General features: G+C 48.6%; 15 protein-coding genes across 15 annotated transcripts; 7 read left to right on the top strand and 8 right to left on the bottom strand.

The window, feature by feature from the left end:
• Positions 1-14: 14 nt before the first annotated feature.
• Positions 15-1,976, bottom strand: DEU56DRAFT_226252 (uncharacterized protein). The gene is made up of 3 exons (XM_041345167.1): positions 1,411-1,976; positions 1,118-1,351; positions 15-1,062 (listed from the first exon to the last, which is right to left on the bottom strand). The coding sequence occupies exons 1-3, from the start codon at positions 1,848-1,850 to the stop codon at positions 363-365; spliced, it is 1,374 nt and encodes a 457-aa protein (XP_041215221.1). The 5' UTR covers positions 1,851-1,976; the 3' UTR covers positions 15-362.
• A 294-nt stretch (positions 1,977-2,270) lies between these two features.
• DEU56DRAFT_226206 (uncharacterized protein) lies at positions 2,271-2,893 on the bottom strand. The gene is made up of 3 exons (XM_041345166.1): positions 2,683-2,893; positions 2,550-2,627; positions 2,271-2,491 (listed from the first exon to the last, which is right to left on the bottom strand). The coding sequence occupies exons 1-3, from the start codon at positions 2,839-2,841 to the stop codon at positions 2,297-2,299; spliced, it is 432 nt and encodes a 143-aa protein (XP_041215220.1). The 5' UTR covers positions 2,842-2,893; the 3' UTR covers positions 2,271-2,296.
• A 1-nt stretch (position 2,894) lies between these two features.
• DEU56DRAFT_226205 (uncharacterized protein) lies at positions 2,895-4,036 on the bottom strand. Its single transcript, XM_041345165.1, has 5 exons — positions 3,876-4,036; positions 3,535-3,822; positions 3,232-3,477; positions 3,001-3,175; positions 2,895-2,955 (listed from the first exon to the last, which is right to left on the bottom strand). The coding sequence occupies exons 1-4, from the start codon at positions 3,933-3,935 to the stop codon at positions 3,119-3,121; spliced, it is 651 nt and encodes a 216-aa protein (XP_041215219.1). The 5' UTR covers positions 3,936-4,036; the 3' UTR covers positions 2,895-2,955; positions 3,001-3,118.
• A 214-nt stretch (positions 4,037-4,250) lies between these two features.
• On the top strand, positions 4,251-5,578 carry DEU56DRAFT_723527 (uncharacterized protein; the record flags this gene model as incomplete). Its single annotated transcript, XM_041347778.1, has 4 exons — positions 4,251-4,436; positions 4,487-4,551; positions 4,611-5,034; positions 5,090-5,578. The coding sequence occupies 4 exons, from the start codon at positions 4,251-4,253 to the stop codon at positions 5,576-5,578; spliced, it is 1,164 nt and encodes a 387-aa protein (XP_041215218.1).
• A 17-nt stretch (positions 5,579-5,595) lies between these two features.
• On the bottom strand, positions 5,596-6,735 carry DEU56DRAFT_723968 (Quinolinate phosphoribosyl transferase; the record flags this gene model as incomplete). Its single annotated transcript, XM_041347800.1, has 6 exons — positions 5,596-5,678; positions 5,729-5,989; positions 6,044-6,151; positions 6,196-6,272; positions 6,331-6,471; positions 6,524-6,735. 6 exons carry the CDS (start codon positions 6,733-6,735, stop codon positions 5,596-5,598), a joined length of 882 nt encoding a protein of 293 aa, XP_041215217.1.
• A 154-nt stretch (positions 6,736-6,889) lies between these two features.
• DEU56DRAFT_226123 (uncharacterized protein) lies at positions 6,890-7,947 on the bottom strand. Its single transcript, XM_041345164.1, has 3 exons — positions 7,553-7,947; positions 7,264-7,493; positions 6,890-7,213 (listed from the first exon to the last, which is right to left on the bottom strand). The coding sequence occupies exons 1-3, from the start codon at positions 7,718-7,720 to the stop codon at positions 7,045-7,047; spliced, it is 567 nt and encodes a 188-aa protein (XP_041215216.1). The 5' UTR covers positions 7,721-7,947; the 3' UTR covers positions 6,890-7,044.
• DEU56DRAFT_766142 (uncharacterized protein) lies at positions 7,888-9,800 on the bottom strand. The gene is made up of 5 exons (XM_041351068.1): positions 9,552-9,800; positions 9,336-9,504; positions 8,800-9,276; positions 8,403-8,750; positions 7,888-8,339 (listed from the first exon to the last, which is right to left on the bottom strand). The coding sequence occupies exons 1-5, from the start codon at positions 9,707-9,709 to the stop codon at positions 8,313-8,315; spliced, it is 1,179 nt and encodes a 392-aa protein (XP_041215215.1). The 5' UTR covers positions 9,710-9,800; the 3' UTR covers positions 7,888-8,312.
• A 115-nt stretch (positions 9,801-9,915) lies between these two features.
• On the top strand, positions 9,916-11,057 carry DEU56DRAFT_906404 (uncharacterized protein; the record flags this gene model as incomplete). Its single annotated transcript, XM_041356819.1, has 3 exons — positions 9,916-10,115; positions 10,176-10,780; positions 10,831-11,057. 3 exons carry the CDS (start codon positions 9,916-9,918, stop codon positions 11,055-11,057), a joined length of 1,032 nt encoding a protein of 343 aa, XP_041215214.1.
• A 425-nt stretch (positions 11,058-11,482) lies between these two features.
• DEU56DRAFT_723517 (uncharacterized protein) lies at positions 11,483-11,911 on the bottom strand (the record flags this gene model as incomplete). Its single annotated transcript, XM_041347777.1, has 1 exon — positions 11,483-11,911. A coding segment is annotated over one exon (429 nt), but the record flags the coding sequence as incomplete, so codon positions are not given.
• A 1,519-nt stretch (positions 11,912-13,430) lies between these two features.
• DEU56DRAFT_867716 (protein-tyrosine phosphatase-like protein) lies at positions 13,431-14,124 on the top strand (the record flags this gene model as incomplete). The annotated part of the gene is made up of 4 exons (XM_041355441.1): positions 13,431-13,483; positions 13,549-13,817; positions 13,876-13,929; positions 13,985-14,124. 4 exons carry the CDS (start codon positions 13,431-13,433, stop codon positions 14,122-14,124), a joined length of 516 nt encoding a protein of 171 aa, XP_041215212.1.
• A 649-nt stretch (positions 14,125-14,773) lies between these two features.
• On the top strand, positions 14,774-15,983 carry DEU56DRAFT_225954 (ADP-ribosylation factor family-domain-containing protein). Its single transcript, XM_041345163.1, has 6 exons — positions 14,774-15,033; positions 15,087-15,097; positions 15,149-15,230; positions 15,280-15,372; positions 15,423-15,649; positions 15,703-15,983. Exons 1-6 carry the CDS (start codon positions 14,979-14,981, stop codon positions 15,781-15,783), a joined length of 549 nt encoding a protein of 182 aa, XP_041215211.1. The 5' UTR covers positions 14,774-14,978; the 3' UTR covers positions 15,784-15,983.
• A 26-nt stretch (positions 15,984-16,009) lies between these two features.
• On the top strand, positions 16,010-17,203 carry DEU56DRAFT_846380 (ARF/SAR). The gene is made up of 6 exons (XM_041355138.1): positions 16,010-16,149; positions 16,219-16,229; positions 16,279-16,360; positions 16,408-16,500; positions 16,554-16,780; positions 16,833-17,203. Exons 1-6 carry the CDS (start codon positions 16,095-16,097, stop codon positions 16,908-16,910), a joined length of 546 nt encoding a protein of 181 aa, XP_041215210.1. The 5' UTR covers positions 16,010-16,094; the 3' UTR covers positions 16,911-17,203.
• DEU56DRAFT_876191 (exocyst complex subunit Sec15-like-domain-containing protein) lies at positions 17,178-20,122 on the bottom strand (the record flags this gene model as incomplete). Its single annotated transcript, XM_041356014.1, has 12 exons — positions 19,606-20,122; positions 19,260-19,554; positions 19,085-19,206; positions 18,769-19,035; positions 18,617-18,718; positions 18,453-18,562; positions 18,341-18,398; positions 18,200-18,283; positions 17,991-18,145; positions 17,649-17,937; positions 17,454-17,594; positions 17,178-17,399 (listed from the first exon to the last, which is right to left on the bottom strand). The coding sequence occupies exons 1-12, from the start codon at positions 20,095-20,097 to the stop codon at positions 17,178-17,180; spliced, it is 2,337 nt and encodes a 778-aa protein (XP_041215209.1). The 5' UTR covers positions 20,098-20,122.
• A 654-nt stretch (positions 20,123-20,776) lies between these two features.
• On the top strand, positions 20,777-21,998 carry DEU56DRAFT_846374 (HAD-like domain-containing protein). Its single transcript, XM_041355137.1, has 8 exons — positions 20,777-20,883; positions 20,933-21,042; positions 21,106-21,176; positions 21,227-21,328; positions 21,393-21,541; positions 21,593-21,645; positions 21,695-21,833; positions 21,885-21,998. Exons 1-8 carry the CDS (start codon positions 20,852-20,854, stop codon positions 21,940-21,942), a joined length of 714 nt encoding a protein of 237 aa, XP_041215208.1. The 5' UTR covers positions 20,777-20,851; the 3' UTR covers positions 21,943-21,998.
• A 1,183-nt stretch (positions 21,999-23,181) lies between these two features.
• On the top strand, positions 23,182-24,351 carry DEU56DRAFT_897264 (uncharacterized protein; the record flags this gene model as incomplete). Its single annotated transcript, XM_041356439.1, has 3 exons — positions 23,182-23,997; positions 24,049-24,219; positions 24,277-24,351. The coding sequence occupies 3 exons, from the start codon at positions 23,182-23,184 to the stop codon at positions 24,349-24,351; spliced, it is 1,062 nt and encodes a 353-aa protein (XP_041215207.1).
• Positions 24,352-24,607: the final 256 nt, after the last annotated feature.

Below are 24,607 nucleotides of genomic sequence, written 5' to 3'. Positions count from 1 at the left end.
GTTTCGAAGTCCGCGAACTCTTTGAAGATATTTAGGTTAGTTAATTTAATTAAGGCAGGTCTTAGGAAATATTGAATATTGACACCGTAAAATTGACCTCCAGTGTCAAGACCTCAATATCATTCGACAAAGGGAGTCAATCAAATCCGCGTCCCAAAAAAAGGGTTTGAATGGCTCGTGTAACGTACAGTGCAATCGTCTAACACCAGACCAACTGAAACCCAAGGTATACGTGTAACTGCAAGTGTGTACATAAATAAAATAATGAAATACGAATCAAACGTGCACTGTGATTTTGGACGACAACATGAAGAATATCACAATGCACGCATCAAGTATGTATGGAATGTTTGGTATGATTTTCACATGGCGTGTCCGTGCGAAGCGCCCGTAGAGGAACCGTAGAAAGAATCGATGGAGTGGTGGAGATCCGGAGAGCGATACGCAGTGGGAGGAGAATTGACCGTTAGAGATCGCTGAACATATGGTCGCAAGGCAGCTGGTAACTCTGATCCAGCATCGTCAAACGGGTTTGGCATCCCTGCATATGCTTCATCGATCCCTCCATAAGGATCCTCTGCCGCATGAGGTTCCGTCGGGGGGTATGCTATACCATACTCATGGGGAGCATAAGCCTCCTGTGGATAGTAGCCTTGGTTTTCAAAACCTTCGCTACTGTTAACTGCCTGCCCATGAGCATGGTATGCCTCCTGTGGATGGTAGCCTTGGTTTTCATAACCTTCGATACTGTTGACTGCCTGCCCATGAGCATGGTATGCGTCCTGCTGGGTATAAAAGTGAGCGGCAGGCGGGACGGTAACTTCCATCGAGTTGTCGAAGTTATCCGAGTCTAATGATTCCTCGGCTTCTCCGACAACGAAATTCTGACTCTGAGAGTGTACAGAAGGCTCTGGCTTCTTTTCCAGGTACTCCATGTCATCTTCATATGAGCGAGAGGCGCGGCGTCTTGCAATCATCATGCCAGCTCCAATAACTCCAGCAACTCCAAGCAGGCCAGCAACGGTAAATGTTCCAGCAACTGCTCCTGTGTTTGAGAAGAACCTGAATGAAAACATCAGCTACTGATTGGCGATGAGTGATATATATAATGTCTCACCCAGAGTCAGAGTTGGAAGAGGACGTGCTCGAAGGAGTAGATGAAGTCGTCGTTCCAGTTGCGTAGCCGGTAACTGCGCCTGCGCCGGAATATTCTGATGTGAGTCCTAACGTCTGTGCAGCTGGCGTTGTAGCAACGACAGCTGCAGCACCTGTAGACGTGGAAGGTTTGGCAGAAGAGGAAGGTTGAGAACTGGAGGAAGACTGAGAAGAGGAAGAGGAAGAGGTAGATTGTCTGTAATAGGACATAAATCTGCTTTATACATTATGCAGAAGAAAAAAATTGAAACTTACGAAACCGGAGTCCCATTGCTTGTGGTGCCAACAGTGGTACTGGTGGTACTGGTAGATGTAGGGGCAGATGGAGAAGTAGAGCTGGAGGAACTAGAGGTTGTCATCAATGGATTTGTTGGTGGACTTGGTAGAGAAAGAGTAGGAAGCGTAGATGGTGATTGTGGAGTAGGTAGCACCACCGAGGGTGTGGTCGGGGTAGCCGCAGTAGTTAAAACGGACGTCAGGACGCCGGCAATACTAGGCAACAAGCTCGAGGTGGTTATTGTTGTTGGGACCTGCTGTCTTGGAATTACATCAAGAGGTGCTCGTCTGCGCCAGGCATGATGAGCCCGGTGACCATGAACATTGGCTGACTCTGCGAGAGTGGCGGTGAATGAGAGTACGAACAGGAGTGTGGTGCAAAGGAATGTGCGAGCGTGCTCCGGATGAGAGCAACGCATCGTATGGTGGTAAAGAAAGAAAGAGACTGAAGGACGTTATTGACTGCGCCTTCGACGTTACGTTGCTGTTGGCCTGAGAAACGAAACGAATAATATTACTGATCGTGATGGTAGACGCTGTCCGCCGCCAAAGTTCCTGTATGTAGCATAATGTTCAATTACTGACTAAATTTGGTAATTCTCTTTTTATAGATTCATCCGCGCTCAGTCAGGGTCACACACATGGGCCATCGATCCTCGATGGCAACTCAGGCCCAGAACATGCATGATTCTACACCTTCGAAGGTCTTTTTGATAGTCAAGGACAACATATTGGTGAAACATGCCTGGTTGTGTTTGTTTCGATTGTGAGATTCCTGTCCTTCATTGTTCATCATCGTTGGCACCAAGTATAAAACATAGCAACGAAAGTCAACCAAAAAAGATATATCAAGATCTCGTCAAAATCACTGTGCAACATCCACTCCTTCAAAACCTAAACTTGTCTTCGCGAATTCTCGACTAAGAGCATTCAATGACCGACTGCTCACTTCAACACAGAATTGCTGTAGCCGCCCGTCTTGAATCATAGAACCAATTTCTTGCTGAGAGTGCCTGCGGTTGCAGCGTCTCTGCAGTTTCCCGGTAACGACTTCCTTAGGCTTGGCAAAATTTGAAGTCAACGATCGGTTACGATCCTGGTATAGGCCTCAAACTTACCCTATCACCCAGAGTAGGCCAGACTTCAAAAAGATCCTTCACATTCCATGCGTGCGCGCCAATATAATACCAAACTCCCTGTTACGCATGATAAAATAAGATGATCAAAATCTGATCGCGGGTGATAGCTCACCCTTTTCGCGGGAAAGGTGAAAGTGTGGAGAACACGGTCTCTAGGGCGTTTCTTGACAATGTACGCACGGACTGCCTCGTTGGCGTCCGGGGTGCCCCAGTCCATCAAGAGAGATTCGCCTGGTCCATCCATTGAGAATGGGTCGTACACAAATGCCATGTTGTCGACAATCTGTAACTGGAAACAATGTTCATCTGCCTGTCCAAGGCTGATATGGGCTCAGCAAGGGTGAACTGCAAGTAGGAACGCTAGGCACCTTTCTAAAGAGTATAACTGCACAACATTAGATCGCGCATATAAGATACTCGGACTACTAACCATGTCTGCGTCGAGGTTCAACCGTTCCTGAAACAACTGCATGCCAACGGGACAAATCACTTCTGCACTCCGGGGGCTCCGAGATGAAGTCAGCCTCCAAACATCACCACCATCACCCTCATAAGAGGTTCTCGCAGCGTGTACAGATAGATCCACGGAAGGGTCGGTCCCTAAGCTGTTGGATTCAAATGATCTCTGCTGATCGCTGGGATCAGGTTTAACTCCGCTTACTCCTGTCCTTGATGCGCGAGAAAATGATGGCGACGCTGGAGATGAGATTGGCACAGTTCTGGGCGAGCTACGCTCCTTCCCCTTAGATAATGGGCGAGCAGTATTGCTAGAACCAGAGCTGTTAGAAGACCCGTGGTGCCTGCGACTTCGACCGGAAGGGGACGACAAAGCGCTAATCTCCTTGTCTCGTGGTTCTGTCTGTAATAGCAGTGAAGCACCTTCATTCGGGCTATCTCCAAAATCAGGCTGTGAGATGAACCTTGATTTCAGGAACATGATTCGACAAGGAAGTAGATGTGTTACCAAGTCCTCTACGAGCTCGCGCATAACACGGCGCACATGCCGCAATTTACGATACACGGCGTCTCTACATTCGATTGCGCTCCCTGCACCAGGCTGCCCAAGCTCGAGTAGACGTTTCAATTCCTCGTTATGAGCTCTGAAGTCGTTGTTCTCCGCGACAACATCTTGATGTCTGGTTTCCCATTCAGTGGCCCGATTTTTGTGCCCTCTGGATTCGTCCACTGAGTCGATGACTATTTGGTTGAAATCATTGCCTATACGGCGGAGCTTATCTGTGGTCTGCGTCCACTTGTTATAGTTTGAGTCGCCGTGTTGGTATCGTTAAAAACAAGATCACAAACCTCTTCATGAGCTACACGCGCTCTAGACAGTGGAGAACGCATTTGCAGCTCGTTAGCCATGAGTGTTCTGAAGTAAAAGGACTAGTCGGCTGCCGGCAACGCCTTTTAGCTAAGAAAGTCAAGGACAGACGTGCAGCCTGCATGATTTGAAGGTACGTAGCCGCCAAATGGCAAATGGAAGTCATGAGTACGTGAAGGCTATTCAATTGAAAAGATCCCGGCAGATATACCACTTCTATCACTTCGCCATCAGCGGCCGCCCAGATCTTTGCAAATTTGTCCCAGCGCGTGTGTGGCAGGTGACGGTCCTTATCGATGAATCCAGCAAAATCAGGTCAGCGCGTCATGACTGAGCTGCTCAAGAGTATTTCAAGTATGGCGAACATAAGACACCCGGTTGTTGACGTGCACACCCATGTTTACTTGCCTCGATACGCAGCCGAGCTTCGCGCGAGAACCTCAGCTCCCCGTATTTTGAACTGGAAAAATGGGGTCAAGACCGAGGAGAGATTGTTGATTTTGGATGGAGAACCAAGTGCTGGTCGCCCAATTGGTCCTCAGGTATGCCTGCTGTGTATGAAGTGCATGCTCGTTCACTTAGAATATATCAGTACTGGGATCGAGATGAGAAGCTCGAATTCATGCGGAGGCATGGTATAAACATCTCATTCGTGAGGTTTGTTCGTTTACTTCTACTACGGATACGGGGTGGCAACTGATCACTCTCACTGGCAGTTCAGCCAATCCATGGCTCGATTTCTTGCCAGCAGATCGAGCTCAAACGCTAGCTCACGAACTCAACGATGACCTTGAAGAGTATTGTGCAACTTCTCCCCCTGCCGAGGGGTTCTCTGGTCTCAAGACGCTCTACGGTTTCGGCCTTCTCCCTCTTGTCCCGAATGTAGAAGTGTCCACCATCATTCAAACTATAGAACATCTTAAATCACTCCCTCACATCCGAGGTGTCATCATGGGAACCAAGGGCATTGGCAAAGGCCTCGATGACAATGCCTTGGATCCAGTCTGGGACGCTATACAGGCAGCGAGGCTTGTCGTCTTTATACATCCACATTACGGCGTTGACAGTACAGCATTTGGAGAGAATGATAATGGACATGTGTTGCCACTAGCCTTGGGCTTTCCTTTCGAAACAACCATTGTGAGTAATATTTCGCGTCTGATGATCAGGAATAAGTTTTTACTTCAATGTTTAGGCCATCGCGCGCCTTATTCTCTCAGGTGTTTTGGATCGTTTCCCGAACCTCCACTTACTCTTGGCCCATTCCGGGGGAGCTTTGCCTCAGTTGTCATCTCGACTGGCCTCGTGTATTGAACATGATCCTATCGTTGCGAATAGGTTGAAACATGATGCAAGATACTACCTTGGACAACTCTATTTCGACGCTGTCGCATACGGTTTCGAAGAGTTGACCTTCGTGAGCCGCACCATTTCTCGGGCATCTGCGTTCCAGAAAGGCGGGGGGACTGTTGATCCTCAACTCGGGAGCACCAGACTATTGTTTGGTACCGACCACCCATTCTTCCCGCCACTTGAAGCAAGCCAGAAGTGGCCAAGCGTAGAAAACAACCTGGCGGCCATCCGGAGTATGGCTGGTGTAGATCGCAAACCGGAACATCAAGCCAACATCCTAGGTTTGAACGCGCTTAGACTTTTCGATCTCCATGATCAATTATACACATAATATATATCTAATGTCCATTACACGGGCATCTGGATCTTCAAACTGAAATCTATGTGTGGTACGGACTGATGAACAGCGCTTGTGCTGAGGATGTCGATATCTAATACGACATGTTGAATAAAGACCATCGTGAAGCAAACATTTACTGACCATTGATTGCACGCTCCTCGAGGTTAGCCTCGGTGATGTTACCGCTTGTCTCGAAGAGGAACTTCCGCTTCCCAACCCACTTCTCCTTGAGCTTTCGAGCAACACTCACGAGATGTTCCCCCTCAATGTTATCCAGCATGATGATATCCGCGCCTGCTTCGATTGCCTCATCTGCTTCAGCTTCAGATCCAACTTCCACATCAAGCAACAAGCTAAAGCCGCCCACTGCACGAGCCTGTCGGATTGCAGCAGTGATAGATCCTTGAAGTGATATCAGCTGGACTTGAATTAAGCGCTTCGTAGAATGAGGCGCACCCGATGACCAAATATGATTGTCCTTGAGCATAATCATACTCGAAAGATCATGGCGGTGAGGATCAATACCCCCCACAATCATCGCATATTTTTCAACCAACCGAAACCCTGGTGGTTGTGAGCAGATCAAGCGGTTGGAAAGGGCAGCTTACCTGGAGTTGTCTTCCTAGTCCCAGCAATAATACCCTTGTACCCATATCCCACTGCAAGATCTTTAATGCGTTTAGATCTTCGGAGGACGAAGACGTAAACATGATAGGTACAATCAGGATGGTTACATCGCTTACTTCGTTGCAATGCCGCTGCACCTCGCAAGCATGTTCAAGGCGATGCGTTCGCCAAGTAGAAGGTGCCTTGCTTTGCCTCGAACAGTAGCGACATGCTTGACGGGTTCAAAGGTCTCACCCTCCTGGATGTGCCATTCAACCCTGCAGGTCACTGAAATCACAGCGAATCGATGCAATTAAGCCGATAACGTACTCGCATCCAAGCTGCGCGAAGACTTCATTAAAGAAGGGTCGTCCGGCCAAGACCGCGGTCTGTTTGCCTTTCCCAAAAAGAAACGCCTCGCGGTTAACCTCACCCACAACATAACCGCCGTAATCAAAAGAAGGCGTGTCCTCTGCAAGCCAACCTGCAACCTGAGACTTCCAGCTGGGAGGAAGCAGATGTTCGTAAGAATTGGTAGACATCGCTTCTTGGCGAGATGAGAAAAGAAGCGATGTCTTCCTTACGCTTCTTCGCGGTTTGATTACGGGAGACTAACACCACCCGTTGAGTGGTGAGAAAGCTACTGCTGAATATGATTATCGACAAATCTCGAGAGCAAGACGAGAAGGATGTACGATACACTAATGATGGAATATCATCGCTGCAACGAGGACAATCCGAGTGAAAGGGTATCAGGAAAATGTCTGTATCGCAGTAACCGTAACGCAACCAAAAAGAACCACCACGCAAAGAGAAAAGCATCCGAGTGTAACCCGTATTTACGCAAATGTTCAGAGATGAGTGGTGATAAAGGCAGCCAAGGCTGCGAAAGCAGTCAGGAAGCCTGTCTCCACTTTCATTCCAAGAACGGCTGCGCCCGAAGCAGTGGGGGTTGTGTTGGTGTCTGAACTGGTGGTAGACGCTGCAGCGGTCGTCAGAGCCACCGCCGTAGTCGGGGTGCTATGGACAAAATGGTCAGAGACAAGAAATTGAGGTGAAATCAGACTTGCGAAGTAGATGAAGTGACGGATGATGTAGAACCCGCTGAAGAAGTCGACGCGTTGATGCTGAATTGGTTGGACTGAGCAAGTAAGGTGTTGAGATGTTCAGCATCTGCGGCAAGGTTGACACGGAAACCAGAGCCCTGAGGCCAACCTCCACTTGGAGGGTTGCAGATAATTGTGCCCAAGGTTCCATCAACAAGTGCGTTGAGGACCTGAGGACCTTGGGGCATAACGGCCTGATTCTAAGTGAAGAGTATTAGAATTTCCTGCGTAGAGCGCATGCTAACACACATGCCTGGTTGGTCAACACCGCCGTGAAGTTTGATGGGTCGGTGTCAACGCGCACCCACGTCAGGTAGTTGGGTCCAACAGTTGTCCAACCCTGAGTGTCACCAGGAGCGGTGACCTGGTAGGCAAGAGTCGATGTGATGGAGGCCAAAAGGATAGTGGCGAAGGAGCGCATGCTTGCAGAACCAGGAGGCGATGGTGGGGGTAGAAAAAAGAGTCTGGCTTTTTTTTTATGAAGGTAACGAACGTGGTCGAAAGGCAAGAGTCTGGCTTTTACATATTACGGCTACCTTGGTGCCTCTTGACGCCGACCCGAACAAGCTTCCGCGTGTTCCAGTTCCCACGATATGTTTGATTTGCTGTTCGACGTTTCGATCATCAATAAAACGCGTGGTGATGACATTCAGGCTAGATTTCTGCGCTTAGCTTGTGCAAACGGAATATTATCCAGTGATCAAGATCAAAAACGTGACAGGATTTCATTGCACAGGCGTGTGATCAGCTTGAGAGATAATTATAGGACTGTTTTCCGCGCTTCAATGGAGAATATGGTTGAGGAAGACTCGGGCTTCCACCATACCATGAGCACCGGGGACGGAGAGGCACGAAACACAGAGAGCGCCCGACATCATCGGAATGAAGCACCGGTCATTCATTGCCTAATCGCAGTGCACGTTAAACACTATCGCAGTCATGTCTCCGACTTGGTATTTGGGGGCGGAAGTCGACAAACAAGGAGGTTCCCGTCAGGCCGTGCACACGAGCGTTCAGCTAACGTGGCCGCTCAGCTCGGACTATTGCCATTGGATTAGCTCTAAAGTAATCAGTGATATAGCCATGCGACGTTAAGCACTCGCCAATAACGTCTCCGCGTCCCGCCAAAGATCGCTTTGGCCCCATATACCACAGACGGCAGTAAAAATTATCCAGCATGATGTTTCAGCCATGCCAATTTTGGATGACAAATGACCAAGCACTCCAGGCTCCCCGGCTTTCCGTCGCCGAAGAAGTAGCTCCAAGCAAGCGCGGGCTAGGCTCCTAAGTTGACTCATGTCATCTGCTGAAATGAAGTCTTCCACTTTGGCCAACAACGCAAACATCCAGCGTGCATGGCTCTCGAGGATCGCAAAGGTTGGATCAGCTGGGTGCTGCAAGTGGATGTTCATCCAGTGAGCGAAATACATGAGAAGGTGAAGGGACATGTTCTAGAATCAATTTAGCTAGACACATGTCAGAAGGCATTGTCATACGCACATGGTCTATTTTTCGCAGCAATGAGGGGGTAATCTCACGAGAGTTACAAAGCTGTACAGTGCCTGGACGAGTCGACAGCGGACCTATACTTCCAAATTCTGTCGCCACTGGTGACATAGATGAAGCAGAACCATTTGGAAGTGGCTGAGCCGTGGATGATGGTGCCTCTGCTAGATTATCCTCCGCGAGTTCAACATCACCCTCTGAATTGATGCGCCAGGTCTCGTGAGTTTCATGACGAGTTTGCTGGTCATGGATGTCATGTTCCCCCTCTGACTCGTCGCAGATCGCTGGCATGTAGCTGGAGAATCTGCTTTTCTTCGACGACAGTTTCTTCGATTTTTTTGGTGGGTTCCAGTCAGATTCCGGTGAACCAGAAAGAAATATCCACCACAAATCTCTTTCTTTCTTATCTGGCATCACCTTGCGTGATCCATGTGGATCGATATGCACGTGGATAGTCGGTTGATTGATATTCTGGAGACCGAGGTTCATCACTCATCCAGGCACACAAGGACGGCGTACAGTTAACTTACCTTTCTGAGATTTCGAAAGTGTGTTAAGAAAGTAGAGCGCCAATGTTCAGAGGGAAGGTTGCTACATGAACTGTCGGCGGGCTGCTCGAGGCCAATGGGTAGAACAGGTTCTGGCAGTTCGTACGGGTTAGCGACTCTGGTAACGTGCGGTAGCCGCCGTGCATCGCGTCTGTGGAAGTTGTTAACAGAGAACCAAACGCAACGACGTCAACCCACCTGACCGTGAACAAATATTGCATTCCATCTTCCGGCTCGCAATCAAAGTCCATAGGTAGATTGGCCACGGGCAATGTTTGTTTTCCGAAAGATGGTTCGTCGTCGTCTGAATCGTAATCCGCATCTTCCCATTTGCGTTTGGTACCAGTGGAAATCATCTCAGCCTTGCGTATGCGACGTGAGTGGACGGCTTAGGAGAATATTGGTGTGATAAATCGATGTAGGCGAGATCTTGGAGCGCGGGAAATGATGCCAAACTCCAAACCCAAACCAAAATTTTATTGCACACAGGGGTGCTTCTGTATGCCTCGAAACTACGATACTACCGCTACCGTGACCCATCTCATTAATCATCTCTTGCAGGATGTCTACGACAGAAATGGTGGACCTGATAGCTGACGACGACATTGATACGGAAACATTGCAGGCCCAAATTAACATGTCTATGTCATTTGCGGAAGATCTAGTTTCATCGTGGATAAAGCCTGCGCACAAAGCTAATCTTGGCAAAAGTGCAGTCGACGCCCAAAAGTTACTCGATGAGCAACTACGCAGGCCTCCTAGGTGAGTTATGGTACAGATAACGGCCATGATTTCAACGGTTGACATCATATTCTTGAGTAGACTAGGTGTTGGTGCTCCAATACCAGAATCTTCTGCAACCGCTCGTGACGCTGTCCGTCTAAAGCATCGGTTGATAGGGAAAGGAAAAAAGCGCGCTCCTGAAGATGATACCACCCTCAAGACTGAGCATCATTCAGAAGACGAAGAAAGAAGGGGAGGGACGGTCAGAAAGAAAATGAAACTTGATCCGTTCGCAAGAAGATCGAAGACGAAAGCGAAAATCTTTGGGAACTTTGTCACACAATCAACCAATCAACCGAGCTCCCCTCACCGGCAGACGGACGGTGGAGATAGCAAAACCGGGGGTGATGATATGGAACAAGACCGCAACGGTCATTCCATACCCTCTTCACTTGAAGCGAGTAAGACCAACTCAGACTCGTCTGCGAAGAAGGGGGAGAAGAAACGGCGGAAGCTATCTGCTACTGGCAGCGAACGAAGCACGAGCTTCCAAGAGCAGGCGATCCCCCATGCGCAGCCTATTACGATCCCAGATCGATCCGGCAATCAAAGTCTCTCTGTCAATCCACGTCCTCTCGGCAGCGAACTGTCTTCCGTTTCATTTTCGATATCCGGTCCATTTTCAATGGCTGCTTTGCATACAGGTAAGTCACTGTTCTGCTGTCTCAACACATGGACGTAAACAACAGCACAGAGTTGAAACGGGATGGCGATTTGAATGTCCCGGATATATCGACACAATATCCTGCACCACCTTCGCAAGCGGCTCAACATCCAGAGGCTCTGCGTTTAACAGTTCCGCTGCTAAACCTTGACGGTCCGCCGGACCGAGGCGATGGACCCGGTAAGGATGACAACCCGGATAGTCCCAAGAAGAAGCGTAAAAGGCGCAAAAAGAAAAAGCACCCTTTTCAGAATTGACGCGGACGTTAATCTCGATCATACAATTCGTAATTCTACATGCAGATCTATATCTCATTTCCACGAGTGTTGTATTCACATTTCTTCCATCTACTGGAAACAAGGACCCGACCCGAGGCTGTCATGTACCTGGCGATTCATTGCATGTTATGGTTATCTAGTCCCCGACCTCACATTGTCACGTCGGCTTCGGTTTAGCATGGAAAATGCGCAAACATTATGAGCAATTCGAGTTGACGTTTTTGAGTCTTATCATTATGTTCCCCTATGGTCCGGCATCTACATACCAACGAATTGCACCTTCTCTAAGGGAGGCAAGTACGTGTTACAGCATGAGTTCCGTGATAAATAAGTCCCTGCATGGAGCGTTCAAATACATAATTATGGTAATAGATAGTACCTCGACGTGTCAGAATACGGTGTCATTATTTCTTAGAAGATCCCATTCGCGCGACATCCCGTCTAGAATTATTCGAGGGTTGTCGTGAACTTTGTCTTGTAGGTCGTCTGCTGACTGGAGGTCTCATAAGGACCGCTTGTCGGCTGCTACTGTTGTTACGAGAACTCGGTGAGCCTCGAGCCAGCGTGCCGGATCTCTGACTCAGAGTCCGCGTTTTCTTTGCTTTCCCAAAGCCGAACATCGAAAGTAGTCCCGACTTCGCCTGACCATTCTTGGCTCTCTTAGCGACTTTCTGCTGTCGAAGGTACTCCCGCATGGCTTTAGCTTCGCGCATTTCGCGCATGCCTTCTCGTCGAAGGCGCTCATTTCCACTAAATGTGGCGCGCCATTTGACTAGCCATCCGTGCAAGGTCGAAGCCTTGGGTCTGCTCCGGCGACGACCATCGGAGTGGTAGTAGTGCTTTGCTGGTCGTTAGATTCACAGACAAGAAGAATTTGGTTAGACAAGCTCACTGGTGTGTTCCACTCGATCTCGAACTTCATCGCAGAGATAGTATGATTAGGATAGTGATATGGGGAAAATTTTGACATTCTGGCCGCCGGAAATGCTTAATAACTGTTATGTTGGCACTGGCAGGCTGCAGGAGGCCTGCTGGCAGCTTTTTAGTAATTAGGTCCAAAAACATGCCATTCGGCGATGCGGCCACCGGAACGTGGTAAAGGCACCCCTTAGGGATGGCTACGGTAGCCACGCCGCCACGCTCCACGGTCCACGCCAGTATTAATTTCGAGTTGAACTAAGTATGTCGATGCTAAGAAACGTGCACGGGGGAGGCGCTGTTGATATGAGACGCCGTCAGATCAGGTGTCCTTAGATCACGTGGCACCCTCGGGGCAATCAACTCGTTTATTAGCACTTAAGCGTACCAACTTGGAGTGACAACCTGGTGACACCATGCAACCAACGGTCCGTAATGTTATCCGTACCTGCTGTCATCTCGGCCAAGCGGAACAGGGACCACTTTCCAGCGTGAGACAAACACAAGTTTCTTGTTTTCGAGTTAGAGCACCAATTTTCGAAAACGTAGCCTGCGGCTTTAGGTACGTCCAGTTCCCGGTGCCTATCAATCTTTCTATTGCATGTTCCGCTTTCATAGCGTCTTCTATCAACATAATTCGCTCTGATCGCGAGGCCTCGAACTTTGCATGTTTGCATATTGATTTTTTTCAGGCGATTAAGCGTGATCCCCGAGCTCAGAGCTCATGATGATCATTATAGATGGTGAATACACATTCATCACCGTGCCCATCGATGACGTCGTTCTAAGACAGCCTTCGTTGCTAGTACTGCATTCTGCACCGACACCTAGAGTCAGTTGACCTGCCACCCTCTAAGCTTGGGTGGTTGGGCGATTCGGGAAACTGCAATACCCGGACCAACATGGCATGTTCGCGGACTTACTAGCCTATCTCCGTATGAGGCCTCACACTTGCCTCATTTGGCTAATTTACAGCATCCCACGTTGCTTTTAGCTTGCGAGAAGAAAGATCGCACGACGGAAGAGCACAGGATTACTGGGGAGGGGTGCCCCCGGACATGACGTAAGCCAATTAGTTACATCCGTCTCGTTAATAGTGATCTCAAAAATATAGTGTGTTTTCAGCGTCATGCCCTAGGTGGCGGTGAATGCGCTTTTCAGAAGTCTAGTGAAATTGTCTTCTCCATTGCATCGCTTTCTTCTCTCTTTCGTCTCCCGCTAGAAATTGGCCGTGATGGAGCCGTTTACCACACCGCCATGTTTCTACCTCACAGAACACTGAACCATGGTGACCACAAACACGGCTACTCCAACCTCCGAGCCGTGGTCGGAAGGCAGAATACACCATGTGCGAGGAGGTACAAAACCAACAATGACTCTGAGCAGGACTTTAGACATTCTCGCAGGTTTTCCAAAACAAAACAACTAAGCAACATGGGTTGGAAGAACGTCGACACGATCATCGAGGGCAAATTGTATCTTGGAAAGTAAGTATGCCACGGATCCGGGATAAAGTATAGTCCAGACACTTATATTTGATTTCTTTATCTAGTATCCATGCAGCAAGATCACCGCGGTCGTTATCGGAGCGCAATATTTCTCATATCGTCTCCGTTTGCAACGACCCTATCCCCTCTGAGCTGCCCGAAAGTGGAATTACCTTTCTCCGAATTCCTGTAGAGGATGTCGACACTGCCGATCTCCTCATACACATGCCCGCTGTGTGCCAGTTCATTGATCGAGCCATACAAGCCCGAGGAATAGTGTTGGTACACTGCCTACAGGGTTTATCTCGTAGTGCGGCAGTAGTCGCGGCATACCGTTAGTCGTCTTCCTGCTCAAAAACCTCAGTGGCGGCCTAGCTGAACCTTTCTCCTAGTCATGTACACGAAACGCATAGACGCGACACGTGCCATGGACACAGTTAGAAAAGGTCGGTTCCACTCTATTTTTAAGAGATTACTATGGGACTCACCGGCCTGAATTAGCTCGCGAACAAGTCTGGTTCAACGCTGGTTTCCAAGAGCAGTTAGTTCTTTTTGAACTCTGCAGATACGCTCCCAGCCCATCCTGCGGAATTTACCGCTCGTGGCGACAGAGGGTCAACAGCGCCCTACAAGGCAGTTAAGAAACTGGGTTGTCGTTCAATTGAGATGGCGGCATACCTGGACAAGTGAGCTGTTCCCCAAGCCACTCAATTGCATACCTTCCCAGTCGGATCATTAGACAATATCATCGTACTTCTATAGAACACAGTGCATCGTTTCTTTTGTTGTACAACATATCTTTCGGCATCTTTCCTTGTATCATCATCATGTTTTTTCGTGCAGCTCGGCTTTACTTTGTATCATGTTTTTCCATCGCTCTCGCATTGCTAGATCTCCGAGTCTTACGTCAGCCACAGATTACCCCGCCTTTTGTCCTTGTCCTTGTCAATGGAATACCGTTTGCCATCATGTGTTCAGACCTGCCACGACCACAAAGACCGGCAACTCCAATCGAGTAAGTTAGATGACTTTGTCGTGTGGCTATTAGCGCTAGATCTTAATCTGAGGCTGTGATTAAAGCTAATCTCATCATGAATCTGTGATAAGTCGGTCCAGTCGGTCCTACACAGTAGAAAGCTGCCACACTCGGAATGCTCGACCTCAGGTCGAGGAAGATTATGGAAAGCCGTTCAAAACCAGAGGCTCTAGCAGCGTTAAATCCAGGAGAACCGTGAGTCTCGGCGTGTCACAAAGCAGTGCAAAACTAGAGGCACCGTTATAAATGACTGGTATCAAATACTCCCTCGCACTGCGCAGCTGCCAGAAGTCGGAGTCATGAACAAAGTTATTCGCGGAAGCGTAGCAGTCCACCGGGGACACGTATTGAACACTCCCTCGAACGTGTCGCGAGACTTGAATACTCAATAAAAGGCGCGTCTCATGGCCAGACGATTAGATCACACCGTAGAAACTCTTCCAAGCAACTTGGAGCAACATGGGACTTGCTATTTCTCACATTTTTTCAGGGTTATTCACCCGACAGGAGACGAGTAAGCGCCAGTCAGAGTTTCAATTGAAATGGGCCACCTAACACGTCTCACAGGACTACTGATGGTATTGTCCTGAGCAAGATGATGTCGAGACTGGTACTCACGCGATCGATAGCTTGGACTCGACGCTGCGGGGAAAACAACGATCCTCTACAAGCTGAAGCTCGGCGAGGTCGTCACGACCGTTCCTACAATAGGTAAACGAATTAGCGTGACCCACCCTGCTTATTTAACGCCCAAATGCAGGATTTAACGTAGAGACTGTCGAGTACAAGAAACTCCAGTTTACCGTGTGGGACGTCGGAGGTCAGGACAAGATTCGTCTTCTCTGGCGGTACTGTAGGGCATCCACTCTGCGATCGTGCAATGGTCTCTCATTCAGTGTCTAGACTATAACAATGTGCAGGGCATCATTTTTGTGGTCGACTCCAGCGATCGCGATCGCATTCCAGAAGCGAAAGAGGAACTTCGCGTGTTGATGAACAACGAGGAATTACAGAACGCGCTGTTGCTCGTGTTTGCGAATAAGCAGGACATGCCTGGCGCTATGAACGCGAGTGAACTCACCGATAAACTGGATTTGCGGACGCTCCGACAGAGAACTTGGTTCATACAGGTGCGCATTCCTTGTCCATATGGCGGCCCTGCGCTGAATCTGATATGCGTCAGTCTACTTGTGCAACTTCAGGCGAAGGCCTGTACGAAGGCCTAGAATGGTTGGCAACCAATCTCAAGAAGCGTCGTTGGTAGATTAAGCTTCTATGTGGTTTGGTTGTACGAGAAAGTAAATTGGGTTTCGTAGCATGTTCGCAATATAGTGTAGTGTTATCAGTTTTGGTCCGGTGAGGACATCATTGTCCGTCGCGTGGTCCCCTCAAGGTCCGTGTCAAGACTGAGTAGGTTTAATAGTTGGTGATGAGATATGTAACCGGCAGACGTGGAAGACTAAGAAGTGGACCGCCACCGGGCGGAGTTCAAAAGGGTGGTTCACACACGACGACAAACTTGTTCTTGACCTTCAGTTTACAACTCATTAACGTCCTTGCCCTTCCTAGCTCAACATGGGTCTCTCGGTGTCACGTCTCCTTGCTGGTCTCTTTGGCAAGAAGGAGATGCGTAAGTCCCTACCATCTACACTATGATCCCCGACATCGACTAGAAACTGACATCGTACCTTTCTTGCAGGAATTTTGATGGTCGGAAATTGATTTCAAGTCACAATGGAGTTTATTAACTTTGATACAGGTCGGTCTTGACGCCGCTGGTAAGACTACCATCCTGTATAAGCTCAAGCTGGGCGAGATTGTAACTACCATCCCCACCATCGGTAAGCTGTGCCGATTTACCTAAGACATTCCTCTAACTTTGTAACAGGATTCAACGTTGAGACTGTCGAATATAAGAACATTTCCTTCACTGTGTGGGATGTCGGAGGACAAGATAAGATCCGCCCTCTCTGGAGGCACTGTATGCTATCTTTCCATCAATGCCATCAACACGAGCTTATTAGATTTCCTCAGATTTCCAGAACACGCAAGGTATCATCTTCGTGGTTGACTCGAACGATCGGGAACGTGTGTCGGAGGCTCGTGAGGAACTTCAGAGAATGTTGAACGAAGATGAGCTGCGGGATGCTCTCCTCCTTGTTTTCGCAAACAAGCAAGATCTCCCCAACGCCATGAATGCCGCTGAGATCACTGACAAGCTTGGATTACAAGCGCTTAGGCAGAGAACGTGGTATATCCAGGTTCGTCGTTTATCTCCCCCATCTTCAGATCCGCTGACAGTAGACGCCGTAGGCTGCATGTGCCACTTCTGGTGATGGCTTGTACGAGGGTCTGGAGTGGTTGGCAACCAACATTAAGCGTCGGTCTTAAGCGATATGTCGTTTTCTGTCGTGCTTGGGTCTTGCATGCGCATTGTCTCCCGATCCTTACGATATCGAAAATTATACGTCTGTTCTGCTGTTTCTTCCCTCTGCCTCCGCGTACACTCCCTCTTGAATTACCCATTTTTCTTTCCTATGTTTTGTGTAAATTTTTGAGCCCTAGAGGTTGATATACACTGCTCTCAAGAGTGGACCAGAAAGTCGTGTAAACCGCAAGGATCATTATGTCGAAATAAAATGAGTATGCGACAATGGATCATCGGTTTTCTCCAGGAAATACCCTCCCTACGGCATCCGCTTCCTTTCTCCGTCTCTCTGCTCTTTCCCGGGACTGGGCGTCGCGCCGACTCGATCCGTACCTGGTTAACTTCTCAAGGAGTGTCTGGAGTCTCTTGGGTCGGACAACGGAATACGTTGTCTGCCGGACTTGCGGTACTAAATAGTCTTGTACAGCGTCGTTCAATACGATCGCCGCCATCTATAGCATTTGCAGTGTTAGTCAAGCCACGAAGGAGGGTGGGTATGTTTTTACCGAGCGAAGTTCAGCGAAAACCGAGTTGAGATGGCCCCGGCCGATACGGGTTAACTCCCCTTCCAGGAACTCTGTATCCACCAAAATATTTGAAATGGCGTTCTCGTTCATCGCTGGGACGTTAGGCCCGATCATAAAGTTCTAGTTGCAAAAGGCCATGAGCGCCCGATGCATTCTGACGAACCAATTTCTCACCATTAAGCACTCAGCGATATATCCAACTGCTCCTCGATACGCCTCGTCCTTGTATATCTCCTTGATGACGAGAGAGTCCACAATTGTTGTGAGCCAGTTGATAAGTTCATATAAGTACATGCTAGCTGCGTCCTCGCGGGATTTCGGCGTCCAATCATACTCTGCCAAATCAAAGAAGTCATCTAGTTTAGAGGTGATGAGACCCGTCACGCGGTTGAGGGCAGGGGTGACATTGTCGGCGAAAGAAGAGGAAGAGGACAGCCGAATAGCACCACCCCGCTGTGTTGACCTGATGGAAGGGGCTTGAGAGTGTTTACATAGGGATTATGACGAACACTTTACCGGAGACTCGTCAGCGAACGTTCCAGTTCTGAACACGCAACCTCAAAATGTTCGAGATTTGAGACAATCTGAACAACTTGAGTAAGCGTTGATGTGCTATTTAGGCACTTGGAAATGCTGTCGCTGATATGGTTTGCAAGCAGTTTGTCTAGTGACTGTCCAATGAAGTTTGATTGGTCGCATGGCGTCATGGTCCACAATATGCCCACCTTGTTCAATAGTTCGTCGATATTGCCATGATGTTGTGACACTCCATCAACAAAGTGATAAAACTTCTGGATGAAGTTTCGAATCTGCAAGTATGTATTTACAAATGAGCTTAAAATGGAGTTGAAACAAGAACACATTACATCTTGGCAGCACAGGAAGAAACCTTGTGACCATGGCAGACTGAGAGGGAGACCGCTCCTACGGAAGTTGGAACCCTGAGAAGATTACTCCAAGAAGAATATGATATCATACTTTGCAAGAGCGGCTTGTTCTGACGGGTCCAACCATACGACTGCAAGCACAGAATCTCTTTCTGACGATGTCGTAACTTGCATGGGGAGATGGTCGTCTTGGAGGACAATCTGGATTGTAAACCTTGAGCGCGATCGCTAAAAGAAAAGCCCTGCATAACTCACACCATCAAACCTGCGACTGAACTGGCCTTCGAGAAGACCGGCATATTTCTCGAACAGCGTAAGGATAAGTGAATGCAGTGACTGGGTGGCATACGAGTAGGACTAGTCAAGTGGTCACTTTTCTGTATTTGTAATAAATCTCGGAAACACACCTCCAGCGTCGTGACGAATCCAATGAGACACTCCTTAACCCTTAAAAACGAATCTGGGTCTGTCTCATATGTCAAAGACGCGTCAATAGCTGAGGAAAGACGCGCAACTAGCGCTTCCCATAACTCCTCGACCTCCCTCTCAGAGCGGAAGTTGCCAGTTGTCTCAAGAACATGTGATTCTATGATAAAAAATCCGCATATTTCCTGAGTTAGGCTAACCAGGGAGGCAAGCGGGAGCGGATCCGGTAAAATAAGGTCTGATTGCGCCTAAATTTTGATTAAGTTGGCAGAAAGAGAAAGCTTAACAGTGCCGCACTTTACGATCTGCCTGATATGATCTTCGTAGGTCGTCAATTGAATCCAGCGTCGTGTAGATATGTATACACTGGTAAAGCGGCGTGAAATCAACCTTTAATTTCTCGCTGTCAAGAACATTGGCTGACAGCAAGACGTTATCGACTGATTTACGTGGGGGTAAGGATAGAACTCACTGTCCGACCGCTCTTGGGTCACCATTTCCACTGCGCTCCCAACACGGCTCAACCTCAGCATTGGGTCTTTCTCTCGACGTGATCTCCACTTGCGCGTCCGGTAGTCCATTGCTTCCAATGCCAGTTTGCCAACTAGCCCACTGACATTCCGAATTTCCAGTAACCATTGCTTCATAGAGGCTGTCACCGCATTCTGAATTTGAATCCGTAGCGAAGGTAGAGAGGACAAGAGATGTTGATAGAACGGTGCCTGAGATAGCGGATTCGAAGGCAGACTCTGTATGTCTTCCAACGACTAGTGGTTCCATTTAGACACTGTACGGGCGGCAGGGGTGGCATTACATACCCGCAGAGCACTCCAATACTTCCCCTCCTTGATCAATTCACCGATTCGATTCACCACATCCAGGACTTTTAAACAAGCTTGCAGGGTATCGATTGCTTCATCAAGGTTAGCTGCCGTCTTCTTGGACTGCAGCAAAGTTCTTTTCTTCTCCACTAAACTTCGACCAACCTGAGATACGCTGGCATCCAAAGTTGTGATCTTGTCCCTGAGGTTGGTAGTATATGACTTGACTGTGAAAAGAGTCGAGGCGGAGGAAATGAATTCTTGATAGTTGTCTGTGCATATTTGCTCTATTTCACTGTCCTTTGTTGCAATGAGAGCCTGAACATTACGCAGGTATGCTTCCTGCTGGCGGTTCGCATGAATCTGCTTGATGATAGGTCCAAGTTGTTCAAGGTTCTCAGAAGACGATGACGGATCAAGAAGATGTATTTGTTGCAGCTGCTGGTCGATGTTCTCTTGGGTATATTGTGGACGCCTTTGAGGAGCCATGGTTGCGACTGCGACTGCTAAGTTAAGACACTATTAAGTCCTAATTTGGACGCCAGGCTGGTGTTTGTTTGGCAACAGCCTCTGATACAAACAACACGAACCCACACACGACATGGCCTACGCAGGTCCAGCGGCCACACATCAGCTTGAGTAATACACTTATACCGTTCAATCTTGAGGTGTACTACTGGACATGACAAGACGATATGGGGGATCGTGCGGGTACTATGTACGAGACAGACATTGCCTAATAATCTGCGTGTCATCCTTTTTTCGTTTCCGCCTATCCTGTGTCACGGTTGCCCGCCTGGCAGCTGGCCCAAAGCTGGCCATACATAGGCGTTTGAAAACTTTGTCGCTCCTGCGCCGACCATGAGCAAGTATGCGCGTCGTGTCTTGCAGAGCAACTTAACCAAAAAGATTCTATGTCAGTCAACATATCAAGCTAGTGAAGTCAAGATCTCAGGACGGCCGCCAGGTTCGCGATATCGACATCGAGTTAATGCTAGATGATAACAAAAGTACTCCAGGACATCCCACCGCAGGCCAACAAACCATATTCTTCATAATCTCCCCCACGGTATGCTCGGCCGAGGTCTAGCCGAGACTAATGGGACGCGGTCAATCAATTCGGGGTCCATCATCTGATATTCGAGGGTGGTAATACAGTAAATCGGCAGCACGATGCATGCTTACAACACGTTGACATCTCTTGGACTTTATCAGACTCTATCGTTTTACCCGTCAAAGAAAAATGGGTGCTATCACTTTTCATGTGGATGCCGTGTAAGTCCAAGTTAAATTGTCCAGGAGAGAAACTTGAACAGTATCGCAGCTTGTTTGATATGGACGGCACCTTGGTAGATTCGACAGCAGGCGTGATCGGAGCCTGGGAGACGTTTGCTGAGACGTATCCCGGCCTAGATGTTCAAAAGATCCTGAGCAGTGGGTAGCTTTCAGGCGGGATCTTCTGATTACAGTTGACTGGCTGCCTCTCTTCACAATTAGGTTCGCATGGAGTCAGGACTGTTGACAATCTGAAGAAATATTGCGGGATTACCTCCTCAGTGGAGCTCGAGGTAGTCAATTCCTCAGTGGATTCAGGCGTAATCCTGATGTTTGCCAACAGAAAGAGGCTGCACGGTTCGAAGAGGCCATCGTAACCTCCTCCAAAGCTAATGGTAGAAACGGTATCACCCTTTTGTCTGGAGTTCGTTCTATCATGGATGAAGTGAATTACATCTCATCTCATACTGCTGTCAGTGTGCTTAATTGCTAATCATTATCCTACAAAGCTCGTTCCCGGCAAGAACAATCCCAAGCCATGTTGGGCCATCGTTACATCTGCAACCCGTGCATATGCATCAGCTGCTCTAGAGATTAGTGGAATCCCGGTCCCTGATGCCTTTGTGACCGCTGAAGATGTGACACAAGGGAAACCTTAGTGCGGAATCATGCATTGAACCATTCAGAGTTGACTGAACACCTTTACTAGCCCTGATCCATATCTCCTCGGTGCATACAAATGTGGAGTCCCGCCGGGAAACTGTCAGTGATTGTGTGGGAACAATGTTGAGGACATTAACCCGTTCCATAGGTCTTGTTGTAGAAGATGCTCCGTCAGGCGTTGCAAGTGGTCTTGCCGCTGGATGTGCTGTGATTGGATTGATCACGTCGCACACCAAGGAACAAATGGAAGCCAAACATCCGACATATTTAGTTGAAAACTTGTCAAGGTGCGCGGCAACTGTCGAGCATCAATTGCGTATTCATATCTGCCGTCGTAGTGTGTCAATGAAGATGGGGGCAAATGGTGGCGTAGATGTCGTTGTCAACATAGATTAGATGATTCGACGAAATAGAGTAATCATACAACATTCAACCAAAAACACACAGGGCATGCCAATGGAACTATGGGGCCCCGGCAGGAACAGTGAACTTGTCTCCTCACCCTCAAGAGTACCGATTGGCATTGATAATCATTCACGCAAACGCTTCTTAGCGAACGCCCGCACAAGTCGTCGAGAAGCATCAAAGTAGAATCTGCCACGAGGCTGTCAGCGCTTCAGCAAGGATGAAACCCGCGCGTCTATAGCAAGGCACTGGCAGAACATGTTACTCTCCCTCTGACTCGGGAAGATTCAATGGGATCCCGCATTCACGAAGACCATGCAGCCTTTCGCCTACCACCACCGCGGGTGTTCTCGATAGGACCTCAGACATAGGACTTTCTCCAACTTGCATGTATATGGATATCAGTGCAAATTGCAAACGTCGACGTCGGAAGTTGTCTACTCGTGCATATCTCTGTTTGACCAATGCCATGAGTTCTTTCCATGCAATTGTGATCCGAACGCGGCTGATTTCACCTACAATGAAATTCACTGGGACTTCTGTGGGTCCCTATACATGCATCCTGTGTACAATGTAGTCTCCTCGGTAGACTGACAGAAGGAAGTAGTCAAAATACGCGTGGAGGAAAGATGCTGTAGATACCTGTACAATGAAGTGGTATGCACCAGCTGTGAGATATGTGGTGGAGAGTGGTTATCAGGCGAAACGTCGAGCATTAAAGGGTTCAAGGATGAATATTAATCTACGAAAACAGAACATCCGAGCGTTGAAGGTCAATGAAGGCCCTGTGCATCCGTTCAAACGTGCGAGGTCGAGTTCGACTCTGGCGGGGATGCTGGAGGGTGTAACCGGCAACACAATCAAGTCTTCTTCTCTCTTCTGCATCCGTGGAACGTATCCGACCGCAAACGTCTATATATTTGGGAGTTCCCGACGCGTGTTGCATTGCGCGACAACGGCGGTTATGTGTCGTGCTAGATGGCTGCGAGATGATCAGAGAGGGAGCGGAAGCGGAGGAGGACATATGAAATTGGGTAGGGGCCAGGGACTTTGGGGATAGGATGGGCATCGGGGTCAAAGTCAAGATGTTGATGAGCGCACCCGGGAGCAATGAGATGATTGCAAGAACCAGAAGGAGCAGAAGATGTCGGGGTGACCACGTTCCTGTCTTGAAGATAAGCCACTGCTTGCCTCGTGTTCAAACCCTTGTCAAACCCTTGTCAACTTGCAATGGGCTTCAAAGGCTTCAAGTACGGAACGAATCGTTTCAGCATTCGTGGTTTCCTTGCAGCTATTTCCCGTCTTTTCATGGCAATTCCTTCCGACGCTCCTGGCGTGTTCACCGCAGGCGGTAGTAAGAATGAAGTAGAAACATGGCATGTGATCGTCTCGAACAGCGATCTTTCCTCTCAGTGCCAGCTTGACAAAATGGTCTACTGTAAATGCACCGAAGGCAAACAGCATGAATTTCTGCTCCTCTATTTTCGTCATCCCATCCAACAGCACGCCGTCTCGATCTTGGTTTTAGACCGCACGCCATGCACAGATGATACACAGAACAACAATGGTGGCTCATCAAGACAGAATAGGCAGTCATCATCCATAGTCTCGCCATCAGTTTATCCAACCTCCGCCCACGATTCCGTCTTTACGACCCGTAACGAGGGTTCTGCCATCCCATCATACCTAGACGATACTTATGGTTCATACAAGAACCTAATTGATCTCGAATTCTCTGCCTCCGCTCGCCCATCCGCAATTCAAGTATCCGCGCTCTTGTCCGCTCTCAGCAAGCATTCTCCACTATACGACCTCTACCAATATCAATGCTATTGGTACGCCCATACTGTCTGGGAGGCACTCAAAAAACTCTTCCCGGGTTGCAAGGAGACAACGCGATGTCAGGGGCGCTCTAGTTATCACGGGCTCAAGATCGAGAAAGCAGACAGTGTGGACGTGGTATGCGAGCAATATCGCATCAGGTGGGCGGGCATCGAGAATGCGGCAGAAGAGAGGAGAAAAGCAAAGGAGGATGAAGTTCGGCAGGTGAGGTTCCTTCGAGAATCAGTTGCACTATTTACCCATCTATTTTCACAGTTGCGGATGGAAGGTCGGGCTGAGGAACGAGCTCAATGTCAAACAGAGATCGAGCAAGCGCTAGCAGAAGCGGCGAGGAATGCAGAGGAATCGGCGAGGAATGCAGAGGAAGCGGCAAGGAATGCAGAGGAAGTGGTGAGGCAAAAAGAAGAAGTGGCGAGGACACAGCGGGTGAGCTTCTTTCCAGAATTTCGAGTCATTACACTATTTACTCATCAATTCCTGCAGGCTATGGCTGAAAACCAGGCAGAAATGGACCGAATGCGAGCACGATTAGCTCAGTTGGAGCGCCAGGCAGCGTGATGCTAGAGTCACCATTGCTCTCATTTCCTCATTACTATCAACGCCACATCATTCATGTTCAAACTCAGCTGCGGTATACCTTAGAGCGTATCAGAATTGACCTGGAAATAAACTCTGTTCGGTCGGCATGCAACTTTGACTCTGGACGAGAAAGGGCTAGTTCTCATCGGCATTACCAGTAACACGAAAAAAATCCTTCCGTTGTGAAGGTTAAGGGCGCGACGCAGTTGACTTGCAGCGTATATCGCTGCAATAT

The sequence above is a fragment of the Suillus clintonianus genome (genome assembly GCF_016758775.1).
Source record: "Suillus clintonianus strain FC179 chromosome Unknown DEU56scaffold_2, whole genome shotgun sequence".
Classification (NCBI taxonomy): domain Eukaryota; kingdom Fungi; phylum Basidiomycota; class Agaricomycetes; order Boletales; family Suillaceae; genus Suillus; species Suillus clintonianus.
Note: the sequence above shows the minus strand (reverse complement) of the source record. Positions and strands in the feature narration are given on the sequence as shown.